Below are 13,056 nucleotides of genomic sequence, written 5' to 3'. Positions count from 1 at the left end.
TGGCGGGTCCGGGCTGGGGATTCGAACCCGCCACCTTAGGTGTACACGGCTGGCGCCTTAGCCGGATGAGCTATAGGCGCCGAGCCATGAACTTACTCTTAAACTAGACTCTAGAGGAAATAGTAGAGGTAGGCTGTTAGAATACTGCCTACCCCCAGGATGAAAAGAATACTGTCCCTCAAACTAATGTACCAGGTTTCTCTGACCCTGCAAAAGGCCAAAAGAGGGAGGGAGACTAGAGATAGTTACTTTAGCCAAGAAAGATAAAGAATTCCAGGTTATCTGCCTGTACTTCACAGGCCCACAGGGCAAGAAACTGTTCTGCCTGTTAACAATTGCAGGATTCTGTAACAACCAAATCAAAGCCCAAAAGAAGCAGCAAAGAAAAATACCAAGGGGCCCAAGTAAGATAAGGTAGTGCAACCTTATCAGTGAGCTAGAATTTGTAAAGAAGATGAAAGTCTGAATTATAAAAATAAGGACTTAAAAGACTTCCAAGTCCTTAGACTTCCTAAAGTTAAAATACATTATTTTCTAAGAAATTTCAGGAGATAAATTAAAAGAGAGGACAATCCTTGTTGAGATTTGATTTAGTGATATAAAAGTCAAATGCAAAAGATATTCCCAGTTGTAACAGGAATTCTAGAAGAAAAGGAATAGATAAGGCCATAAATTAGAAGAAAATTTCTCTTAAATAAAGACGGAGTCTATAAACAAAGGATTGACCAAACCCTGTGTTGGAATGGTGATAAAATTTCAAACCCTTCACAACTTTGTAAAATTTCTGAATCTTTTAAGTGAAATCTTGATATGTTAACATGCTTCCCGTGCCCTCCCCACAAATTACCTAATAATCATCATCATCACACTGACACCAGACTCCTATTGTTATAACAGTTAAAATTAGTGAATGATACAAATTTGTGTTACTAGTCTAAATACAGAAATTGGGAATAAGCATTTAAAAACTTTAACAATTCAACAGAGTAATTTATGCCTGTTGAATTAAAAATAAAACATTAGAGTTTATATTTTGTGACTTCAATTTGTTTTTTATCTTTTTTCATGATTCATTTTTCAGGTATTTTTATTATTTTTTATTTTTTTCTTTTGTAGAGATGGGATCTCACTATAATATTCAGACTGGTCTTGAACTCCTGGCTTCAAGTAATCCTCCCTTCTTGGTTTCCCAAAGTGTTGAGATTACAGAGTGAGCCATCATGCGTGGCCTGGTTATTCGTTTCTTTTGCTGTATTCTTCAAAAGTATACACAAAAGTCGGGGGGCAGGGGGAGAATCTGAGCAGCACTAGCTAGAAGATGGGCTCTCAAACAGGGGCAGGGAGAGAGAAAGGAGATTTTATCCCCCGGGAGACATTTGACAATGTGTGAAGACATTTTTGCTTGTTCTGCCTAGGATGAGTGCTGCTAGCTTCTAGTGGTTAAAGAGGCCAAAGATGCTGCCAAAAGTACTTAAACAGCAATAATTAATAGCATGCCTCCACCACCATAACAAAAAAATTATGTGATTCAAAATGTCAATAGTGCCAAGGTTCACAAACTCTGAAATAGCATTTAAAAACTACCAGAAGAAATCTTAATATCACTAAGATATACATATACTTCACCTGACAAGATGAAAACGAACAAATGACTGTATAAAGGGCCACTTATCATTCTCACTTTTATACACACAGAAACTGAGGCTTAGAGGTTAAGAACATGGTCCAAATTTAACAAAGGAGAACCCACTCAACACACATTACACACAAAAAAAGTAGTGTACAACTCAGCCTATTTTCCCTTCTGACAATCTAAGGACACTCTTAACATTCAGCAGTAAGTTCACTTAACATTTGTTCAGCTTAGATAATGTTCAAAGTACTTCCATATATACGAGGTCAAACAATCAAATTCAGGAACTCATTCTAAAAAGTGCTACATTATCTTACACTACCATGACCTTTTAAGTATTCCCCTTGGCCATCTGATGACCATAATGATATTCATCAATGTAGTATGAGTTTATGAACTTAACTGTCAGACCACTTACTATTACAGCTCTTATGGCCATTCCAGAAAAAAAGTTCCAAAACTGCTTTGAAGGGTGGACTAGGTGCTGATGTCAGTGCATAGCTTCCCAAGGGGTGTACTGCAAAGGTGACTGAAGCGATATTCAGTGGAGATACCTAGGACTTTTTCTAGGGCTAGTTCCCAAACTTAGTTTTCTGACCTATTTTCCCCTTGTACATTTACTTACAGCACTACCCTTAAAAAATTAGAGGAAGGTGTTCTTAGCCCTGCTTTACAGATGGTAAAACTATGTCTAAGATAGGTTACTAAACTGTCCATAGTCCTTCAGTAAATCTGCTCAACTCTAACTGAATACACAGATCTTATTCCTATTGCAACGTAGGTAAATCCATTTTCTTTCAAGACAAATCTTACTTGGCTGCCCTAAGTAGAGTGCTGAGGCATCCTAGCTCACAGTAACCTCAAACTTATGGGCTCAAGCAATATTCTTGCTTCAATATCCCAAGTAGTTGGGACTACAGGCACAGGACACAATGCCGGGGCTACTTTTAGAGATGGGTCTCGCTCTTGCTCAGGTTGGTCCCCAACTCCTGAGCTCAAGTAATCCGCCTGCCTAGGCCTCCCAAGGTGCTAGGAATACAGGCGTGAGCCATGGCGCGTGGCCCCATTTTCATTTTTACAGTGATCTGTCATCTAAGTGCTAATGATTCCTAAATCACAAACTCTAATTTTGGTCTTTTCTCTGTACCTCAAACCTACCTACTATATTCAACAACTCTCAACCCTCTTATAAATCCTAAAGTCATCTAAACATGAACACATAATCTCGTACCAAGCTCGTTCCTCCTCCTTTAATCCTTTTCACTTTTACCCACTCACTAGTGAGTGTGGATTGTCCACAGCCCCGCAGAAAACACGTCATTACACAAATAGGTGTCTAATATCACTTGCAATAAATTCTCTATTCAAGTCACTCGCGGGTGGCAGGAACCTACGATAATATTTGACATTAACAGAAAGACTGGGGAAGGCAACAGCAAGAAAAGCGTACAGCAGTTGGAGAGTTCTTGTCGTGGGAGGGATCATGGTTCTCCCATTTAGCGATGACTGACCAGCCTAAGATGAATCGGTTCAATGCCTCTTCAGTGCATATCCCTAAACCCCCTCCCCCACTGCTTTTAGATGAAATGCAGTTTTTCAAGATTATTACTACTCTTTGCCCTCTTACGGTGCACGTCCTGCCTAAATAATTCAGAAGAACCTCCCGCGTGTTCCGGGTGGGCAGATCTGTCCTGCGCCTCTGACCTTGGGCTGTCCCGGCCAGACTGAGGGCTCGGAACCCCCCGGCTTCCCTGCCTCCTCCGCCTCCCCAGTTTGTCCTCAGAGAGAATACTAACAGTTTTGTGTATTGGATCTCTGGCAAACTTCAAGGCCTGGAAGTGCTAAGGTCAGCGGTGACCTCGGGCCAGGCCAGGAAGGTGCCCGAGAAATTGGGCTGCCTATATTTCCTAGTAGAGCAGAGGTGATAGGCAGCCTGGGCCTCGTAAGGACACCCAGAACTGAAATCCCCAGAGGCCACCCTTGTCTAACTACCCTCCCAGTCACCTTGCACTCAGTCCCGAGCTGCCAAAGCCACCGCCGCCGCCACCGTTCTACTTCCGGCCCTGGCTCCGCCCCCACCCGCCATCGCTATGCATTATGGGCCGCCGTTTCAGTCGGTCGATGCTCACCGGACAGGAAGCGTCCCGGAGGTAGTCTGCGAGCGGACGGCTGTAGGTGAGACAGAGGCCAAACAGGAGGAGGAAGTGGAGGGTAAGTGCTTCCGGGTCCCCTGGCGAAGCCTCCGCCATCTTTCCTCTGCCTAACTTGACCCGCTCTCTTTTTCCCTTTGGGAAACCGTGCTCAGTACGCATGCGCACCTTGACCGGCCTTTCCCCTAGTTCAAGCTCCCCTCAGAGTCAGCGTCCTGTTCCTTAGAGCTGTTGAGGTGTACGAATGTGCTGGGAAAAGTGAGACTGTGTAAAACAAAGCGGACTGGGGCGTTGTGCTTCCTTGAACCGCGTGAGCCGCCGTTGCCTTGGGCGTTTGTTTCGCGCACCCTGCTGGGAGTTGTAGTCCTGGACCCGGGGGTGCCTGGGAGGCGGGAGGGGGGTTGGGGTTTCTCAGCGCCGATTCCGCGGGAAGGGCCCCGGGGCCTCACACTTGGAGTCGTGGGAGCAGCAGGTCTTACCCGGAGAGACGCTGCACGTGGAGCCCGCGCCGCAGCCGTTCTCAGGCGGCTCTGGAGCGCGGGCGGGGGCGACGGGGCCGATTCCGGAGCGGGTGAGTGCGGCCGCGGGGGAGGAGGGCGGCGCGGGCCCGCGCGGGCCGGCCTCGTTCCGGGGCCTGTCCCCCCACAGCGGCCCCCCCGCGGCCGCCTCTGTGTTTTGTTTCCGCTGGTCCCCGGCGCTGTGACTCCCATTTCCGTTCGTGGAGACTTGAGGGAGCTGGGTGGGGAGGGGCGGGAGAGGCTGCGGGGAGCGAAGGGGAGGGGCGGGGGGCGAGCGGCGTGGAGCCCCCGGGGACCGCGCGCCTGGGGCCCGGGCGGTGCGTGGCGCCTCCCGCCCCTCCCTCGGCGCCCTGCCGGCTCCTGGCGGGTCCCAAGCCCGTGGCTGCCCTTGGTCTTCGCAGTCTGCATGTGCTCCTGCCGAAGATGCAAAATCAGTCTCGGCGCCCAACTCAGTGATCCACTCACTTCAGATCCAATGGTCTTTCCAGATTTGTCTCACAGTTGCACCAAAACCATTTATTAACGTATACAGTACCCATCTGTTTTTGTTTTTTTTTTTTTTGAGCGAGCAGTAAACCAAGGAGGTAACATGGGTTAATACAGTCTGCCAACTTTTAAAGTTTTTTGTGTATTAGGAGATAAGCCATGTGTGCGTCTTTGGATTTTAAGATCCCAGTTTGATTAGGTTGAAGGAAAGAGGACACTGCCTAACACTGCATTGCAAGATGACGAGTGGTAATTTAGAAATAAAATGAGTGGGTTATACGGATAATACTATCCGTATAGTATTGAGAAGGATGCTCTTGACTGAAGTGATAACATTCATAGGCACTCTAAGTGAGTACCCTCTAAGGGTTTGATTAGGCTTTTCAAGTTTAATGATTTTTAAACTTAACCCTAGACAGAGTGGTCACTTTTTACCTAGATTATATATACAAGAGCATGTCATGAAGGGTACATGGTCAGGGAATAACAAAATATATAAGGACATAGTTGTTAAATTGAAGCATGTTATTAAACCATGCGCTAAATTAAAACTGTTAACCTGTCTTCCTCTACTCTTTATAAAACTACAAACCTTCAAGAAAATTGGGGGGGGGGCAATAGTAAGCACTCAAACCCTGCCCCTGGGAGTCACCAACTGTTAACCTTTCACCATACTTGCACCACACACAGAGGTTTATGTGCTGTACTTTTTCTTTACTATTGACAGTATTTCCTAATGTACTTAAAAGCATTTATTAGCTTGGGAAAATGGACAACTGATTATGCAGGTACCCCAGACTGCACTAATATTTGTTTATCCTGTATTGGGAAAAAGTGCCCTAAATTCTGTAAACTAATAATGCATTCCAGGGAAGAACAACAATCTTCAAAGAGACTGTTAAACAGTTCTGTGTTTTCAAAAACACTAGCATTTCCCAGAATTCCTAATTACATTTAAGTTTAGTTTGTACCAATCTTGTGAAAGGTTCTGAACCCCAGGTTAGATTCAATCTAGGAAAACCAAAATGTTCATGAAAAAATGGGATGTTCTATGCATTTATGACAGAGGCAGGCAGCCCTTAGGTGAGAAACTAAGCAATAGTATTGACATGGAATCTTGAGGAATTGATTCCAGAAGAAGAGCTAACACCCCCCCACCCACCCACACACACACCATAACTGATAATGAAAGATTTGGACTGTTTCCCAAATCTCTGCATTGCTTCTCTAGGCTAAGTTTAGAGAACTGAAAGGAAGATCAATTAAGAGACTATGAATAGCATGGTTTTTTTTGCCAGAAGGGTATGGGCTCTATTTTTTTCTCTGTTTGGCACTTTTTAGGGACTGGCCTATAACTTTGGAAAATCATAGCATTAATTCCTTTTTGACAACTTTATTATAGTGCTTATATCAGGGAAGCCCTAGGTATCTCTGCTGATAAGTTATTAAGGCCATTTCTCAGCCTCGGCTACTTCATGTACTTTTTTCTTTACTGGTGTTCTCAGAGCATGTACATGTTTTCTAATCTTTTTTTTAGAAAATTGGGTATGGAGATGGAAATGGACCTCCTTATAAGCCCTGAAAACTGAAGGTGTTTAAAGTGCTATTCTGCTATAAATCTATTCTCACTTTTTTCTGTACAGAACAGTTTTTATAATTTATTTATTTTGTGTGGACATTATTTCTTTGTTTCTAACTGGTATTAAAATACCACTGTGTACTTTTTTTACATTTTATTTTATGGACACTTTTTCACCATGGGTGCTGGGGTTAGGTCCAGTTTCAGCTGTAGCCAACAAAGCTGCCTGGAACATCCTATTATCAATTAGTCTGTGAATTTCTTTGGAATGCTTATCTAGGGGCAAAATACTTGGGTCATAGTTATAAGCGTGATTGATTTGAGTGAGAGCTGCTGAATTTTTTCCAGAATATCCAGACCTGTCCCATGTCCCCAAGATCCTTACTTTTGTCATTTATCTTTCTAACTTTTGCCACATACACGCAGTATAAAGTTTGTAGTTTCCATTTATTAGTCATTGTCATTTGGGGGTATTGGAAATAGTTTCCCATTCTGTAGGTGTTGAACATAAATCTTAATTTTTATGTAATTAAGTCCATCAGTTTTTCTCCTTATGCTTTCTGGTTTTGGAATATTATTTAAGAAATACTGATACGTCTTTAGGCCACAAAGAAGTTGCCACCATTTTCTTCCATTAGGTTTATATTTTACCTTTTATATTTATGCCTTCATGGCATCTGAAGTCCATTTTATATGGTGTGAATAACATTCATTTATTCGACATATAACTTGGTGAAGGTAGGCACTGTTGAAAAGTACTTCATCTATATCTGTGAACAAATATCCCTGCTTTTGTGAAGCTTATATTGTTCTACAAGATAGGTCCCTACTGAGCTACCACTTGTTTTGTGCTTTTATTTAGCACTCCAGATGAATTCCACAATTTTACACATAGCACCAGTTAAGGAATAGGCTTTATTAGGGAAAGGGAAGACTTCTTAGGTCAGCATCAGCAAGAAAAGAAAACAAATGTTATTTCATCTTTTCATCATTGCAAGAGGAAACCTGCTAGACCCTAGGTGATCCGCTAGACTTGCACAGTCTATTCCAGTGGATAATCTTACCCTCTTACTATTGATCCTTATAGGACAAGTGTGAAAGCAATCTTGATAACATTGGGAAAAATCAGACAATTTTTTGTACCATGTAGTCTAGATATGGGTGCCATGTATAGACTTAAGTTGTCAGAAAATGAGCTTTGTAGCTGTTAGAGATGTTGAGACCTGAGGAGAGTTACAGCCTTTTCTTAAGTGGAAAGGGAGACTATTAGTTTCATGTTGCTGCTGCAAATTTAGTGGCTTAAAAACACCAGCTTATTATTTTACAGTATAGCTATCAGAATTGTGAAATGGGTCCCTTCTGGATTAAAACTGGGTGTTGACAGGGCTGCACTTAGGGCCTCTAAAGGGAGAATCTGCCCCTTGTCTAACTTTTATGACAGAAGCTACCTGTGTTCTTACCTTATGGCTTCTTTCCTCCATCTTCAAAGCCAGTCTTTACAGTGAATCGCTGGCTCTCTTCCAGTTTTCTCTTCCCCCTTTATGATTTTGTTTGGCACACTTGATAATCGGATAATCTTTATATTTTAAGGTCAGTTGATTAGTAACCTTAATTCCATTTGCAACTTTAATTCCCCTTGGCCATGCACCTTATTCACAGTTCTAGGTCATTATTCTACCTACCACAGAGACCTTCACCCCTTGAAAAGTTGAGGTCCTTCCTACTTCAAGAAGGTAGGGGAAGTCTCCAGTTTAGACAAACCAATTTAAGTTCCTTTGGTCAATTTTGGACAATTTTGTACTTTGTTAATGATCCAAAAATGGAAGAAAGACAGTAAATATACTAAATTAATACTATAGTATGCTAAAGTGTTATGAAAAGTAAAAGGAGTGAGGAAGAGAGATTACAGAATTCACTGGGAGGGGGTGGTCAGGAAGAGAGACTTCAAAGAGGTAAGGGATTTAGCCAAGAAGACATTTTGGGGAATTAGGTTCCAGACAGACTAAACAGTGAGAGCAAAGGCCTTGGGCAGAAAGACGCAAGGACAAGCAAGCAGGCTAGTGTGGGAGAGGGAGCTAATGATAATGTGGGGGTTGAGGGGAGATTACCTAGGGCCTCATTGGCCTTTGTGAAGTCTTTGGCTTTTACTGTATCTGTCCTATCACAGAAGTGCCACATAGTCTTGCTTCAGTTTTAGAAAGGATCACACTGGCTGTTGCACTGACCAAGAATAGACTGTAGAGGGGCAAGGGCAGGCACAGGGAATCCTGCTAGGAGGCTGTCACAGTGCTTCAGGTAAGAGAAGTTGGTGGCTCTCACATATGTACTAGTATATGCAGTACAGAGCCTGTCTTTGAACAAACCTTGGTTTGGTCCCACCAAACTTAGTTTGGGTAGAATAATGTATACTTAGGTTGATGACACCTAGAGTGTGACATAGAGCCACAGGTGATTTATTTAGCCTCACTGACTTCTGAGTAGTGTTCATATGAGGGTGGGCTCAAAACAAGATTGCCCTGTGTAAAGCATTTGAATACAGTGCCTGATGCTCAGTAAATAATGGCTATTAATAGGAATGAATATGTGAATTGTTCATTTTGTCAAATCATGTAAGTGGGAACACAGACTACTTTGTAAATGTTAGAATACTGAATTTAGTGGAATATTACCTATAACTCCAAGATGTGCCATTTTAGTTGTAGTAACATATACAAAAAATTATTCTGAAAGTGCTGTGGCATGAAATGGCATAAAATGCCTTGACTTGCAGGAGGTAGGTAGTAGTAACTGAACGTGGGACTTAACAACATTAACAGTTGGGGAATGACCACAAAGAAATACTAATATATGTAACTATTTTATGCATTACTTTGCAGTTTTAAAATTATAATGCTTTCATATTAATGGTCATTTAAAGTAACAGGTAATAAAGTGAAGTAGTGGAATATTATTCAGATGTGGAAAATAAAACCACATCTGAAAAATAAATCATTAAAAAATTCTAGTGTGTATAATGAGAGAAATGATGTGCATATCTATTTGTTATTTTGCTGTTTCATAGTATTTCAATTGAATTTATGAGATGGAATTTGTAACAAAAATCCTAGCTATAATTAATGCATATATATATGCACACGTGTATATATAGTGTTGCACTATATATATCAGTGCAATGCTTTTCAGTAAATTCTGGTAGTAAGATACAGCTTGTAGCTGAACAATTGTAGCTCATTTCCATGTTAAGCTTCAGTTTTGGGTCTGTTATTGAGAACAAGAGTGTCTTTAAAATAGTTTCCAGTTGATTTTGAAGTAACTTGAATTCATCTTTCTGAGGAGGGCATAAAAATAGTCCAGTAAGTCCAATAGAATGATGAAATTGTCATGTCAGGCTAATAAGCACCAGTTAAACAGAAGCTAGCTTATAAGTGTCATTTGCGGTTTCCTTTTACATGAGAAGATTACTGCTTCCTCTTTAGCATCCCCTATGCTTTTATTTGAATTGGGAGTCTCTTTGTGTATCATTTTTGTTTATACAGATAATTTTAAAATCTCTTGAAATTTAATTCCTACAGGACTGATCTCCTGAAATACTTCAACCATGACTAAAAGAGAAGCAGAAGAGCTTATAGAAATTGAGATTGATGGAACAGAGAAACCAGAGTGCACAGAAGAAAGGTCAGTGTTGTCTGAACTTTTCTTTTTTTAAATTTTGTTCTTCTGAGACAGGGTTTCTCTGTTGCCTGACCTAGCATGCGGTAGCATAATTCACCACAACCTCAGACTTCTAGGTTCAGGTGATCCTTGTATCTCAGCCTCCCAAGTAGCTGGAACGATAGGCATGGTTCACCACACCTGGGTAATTTTTGTATTTTTTGTAAAGATAGGGTCTTGATATTTTGCTCACCTTGGTTATTTTTAAAATATCAGTATACCTAATTAAAATCAAGCCATAGTTCTTATGGGCTTTTAAAAATTTGATCTCAGGGTGTGGCACCCTTAGCTCAGTGGTTAGGGCACCGTCCACATGCATTGGGGCTGGTGAGTTTGAACCTAGGCCAGCTAAACAACAATGACAACAAGAACAACAAAAATAACCAGACATTGTGGCAGGCACCTGTAGTCCCAGCTACTTGGGAGGCTGAAGCAACAGAATTACTTAAGCCCAAGAGTTTGAGATTGTTGTGAGCTGTGACACCACGGCACTCTACCAAGGATGATGTAGTGAGACTCTGTCTCAAAAAGAAGAAAAAAAATTTGATTTTAGCATTTTGGGGGATAATATATTGCTTTTTTGCTTCTAATTTAACGGGTTTATTATAGCTGAGTGGGAAAGTTAGTTATAAACTAAAGGCAGTAATAAGCATAACTGGTAATGGTAAAGTAATCGATTGTAATAGTTTTTCCCCTTGGGGAGCACTACTTGATTCTTTTTTCAGAAGAAGTTTAATTCAACCTGAAATAATTTTACAAATATTTGTTAAGTAGCTGTTACAAACTAGTAACCGACAGGAATATATAAATAAATGAGTTTCTCATTTCTAGAGGTTACATTGTATTTAAGGAGATACACAGGTAAATGAGTTATTTTCACAGTACTAAGCATTAAGTTTGGTAAAAGGTGTTAATTAGAATAATAACAGAATCTTTCTTATTTGGAAGAAGAGCAGTAGTAATGAGTTCAGAATCCAAAGAGCAATATGGGTAGAAATGGAGATTTAGGAGTCAGCAAAAAGATTAAGGAAGATCTTTATTTTACACTATAAAGCAGGTGATAAGATAATATGCTAAAAGTAAAAAGAACTAAAAATTAATAGATAATCTCTATAAAGTAACAATGGTATAGAACAACTACAGTGGAACTGAATAAGGTTAAATAGGATAGTGAATATTGAAAGTACAGCTACAGTGGCTCAGCGCCTGTGGCTCAAGCGGCTAAGGCGCCAGCCACATACACCTAAGGTGGCAGGTTCGAATCCAGCCCGGGCCCGCCAAACAACAATGATGGCTGCAACCAAAAAAATAGCCAGGCATTGTGGCAGGTGCCTGTAGTCCCAGCTACTTGGGAGGCTGAGACAGGAGACTCGCTTGAGCTAGGAGTTGGAGGTTGCTGTGAGCTGTAATGCCACGGCACTCTACCCAGGGCGACAGCTTGAGGCTCTGTCTCAAAAAAAAAAAGAAAGTACAGCTACAATTTAAAACCTTAAGTTTTTAGCGTTTTTAACTTGTTTGAGTATCCTATATTTTTCTAATGAAGAAAGAATAGAGAGAATGTATGCATTTCTTAATTTTCATATTACCTTGTTTCCCTAAAAATAAGACCTACCCCCAAAATAAGCCCTAACAGGATTTCTATGCATTTGTTAAATATAAGCTGTAACCTGATAATAAGACCTAGTGATGGGCATGGCTATGCAGCGTATCTGCATAGCTATGCCATGCTTTTCAGTACGGAGAGGAAGACATTCCCTGAAAATAAGCCCTAGTGTGTCTTGAGAAAAAATAAATATAAGACAGTGTCTTATTTTGAGGGAAACACCATATATGAATATATGAAAATATATATGTGTGTGTGTGTATATATATGGTGTATGTGTATATATATATAAATAAAAAACATATTACCTCAAAACTTAGCTGATTAAAATATCCAACATTTATTTATCATAAATAGTTAAGAAACTGGGAGCAGCTTATCTGGGTGGTTCTGGCTCAGAGTATTTCATAAGCTTACATGTTAGTGAAGCTGTCAGCCTGGGCTATTGTTATCTGAAGACTTGACTTGGGCTAGGGTATTTGCTTTCAAGATCACTTTGAGACTGTTAGCAGGATGCCTCAGTTCTTTATCACATGGGTCTCTCCTCTGGGGCTGATCATGGCATGGCAGCTGGTTTCCTCTAAAGCAAATGTTTCAAGAGACATAGAGTGCCAACATGAAAGCCGGCACTGTCTTTTAAAATAACTTAATGATCACACAATCCAGCCCTGGCATAATGTAGGAGAAAACTATAAAGGTATGAATATGAGGAAAATCACCAAGACCTTTCTTGGAGCCTAGCATGAGTATATTTATTTTTATTTTTTATTTTTTTTAATTATTTTTTTTTTTGAGACAGAGCCTCAAGCTGTCCCCCTGGGTAGTGTGCTGTGGCATCACAGCTCACAGCAACCTCCAACTTCTGGGCTCAAGTGAGTCTCCTGCCTCAGCCTCCCAAGTAGCTGGGACCATAGGTGCCCACCACAACACCTGGCTATTTTTTTGTTGCAGCCGTCATTGCTGTTTGGCGAGCCCAGGCTGGATTTGAACCCGCCACCTTAGGTGTATGTGGCTGGTGCCTTAGCCGCTTGAGCCACAGGCACCAAGCCAGTATACTTATTTTTATACACATATACAAATGACCCACAAAGCCAAAAATATTTACTGTCTAGGCCTTTGCAGATAGTTTAGGTAAGAGGTCAGTAGTTACTATATTGACATGTGAAAAAGGCAGTAGTTCTATCCACCTGTAGCAGATTGTTGCTGCATGGGAATTTAGACCCAGTGATGTGAAATCCTCCATATTTTTTTCAAGAAAAATTGGTAATCCAGATTTTTATATGACTTCTTCCAAGGTTTAAATGATAGCATCAAAAATTTTAAACGTGTTTAGCTAACTTCTGTGGTTCATCTTGCAAGGGTACAAGTGAATCTTT

General features: G+C 41.0%; 1 protein-coding gene across 2 annotated transcripts in view; it reads left to right on the top strand.

Annotated features, from left to right (window-relative positions):
- Positions 1 to 3,720: 3,720 nt before the first annotated feature.
- Positions 3,721 to 13,056, top strand: part of GABPA (GA binding protein transcription factor alpha subunit) — a 44,610-nt gene continuing 35,274 nt past the window's right edge. Inside the window, exons 1-2 of one of the 2 annotated variants that reach the window (XM_023509727.1) lie at positions 3,721 to 3,844; positions 9,939 to 10,041. In XM_023509727.1, coding sequence (XP_023365495.1) covers positions 9,965 to 10,041 — 77 coding nt within the window. In that variant the 5' untranslated portion in view covers positions 3,721 to 3,844; positions 9,939 to 9,964. The other variant, XM_003783899.3, reaches the window with a different exon arrangement.

This window comes from Otolemur garnettii, unplaced genomic scaffold, assembly GCF_000181295.1.
Source record: "Otolemur garnettii isolate 467f Iridium unplaced genomic scaffold, OtoGar3 scaffold00009, whole genome shotgun sequence".
In the NCBI taxonomy this organism is placed as follows: domain Eukaryota; kingdom Metazoa; phylum Chordata; class Mammalia; order Primates; family Galagidae; genus Otolemur; species Otolemur garnettii.
The sequence above is the reverse complement of the archived record's forward strand: the minus strand, read 5'-3'. Positions and strand labels throughout refer to the sequence as shown.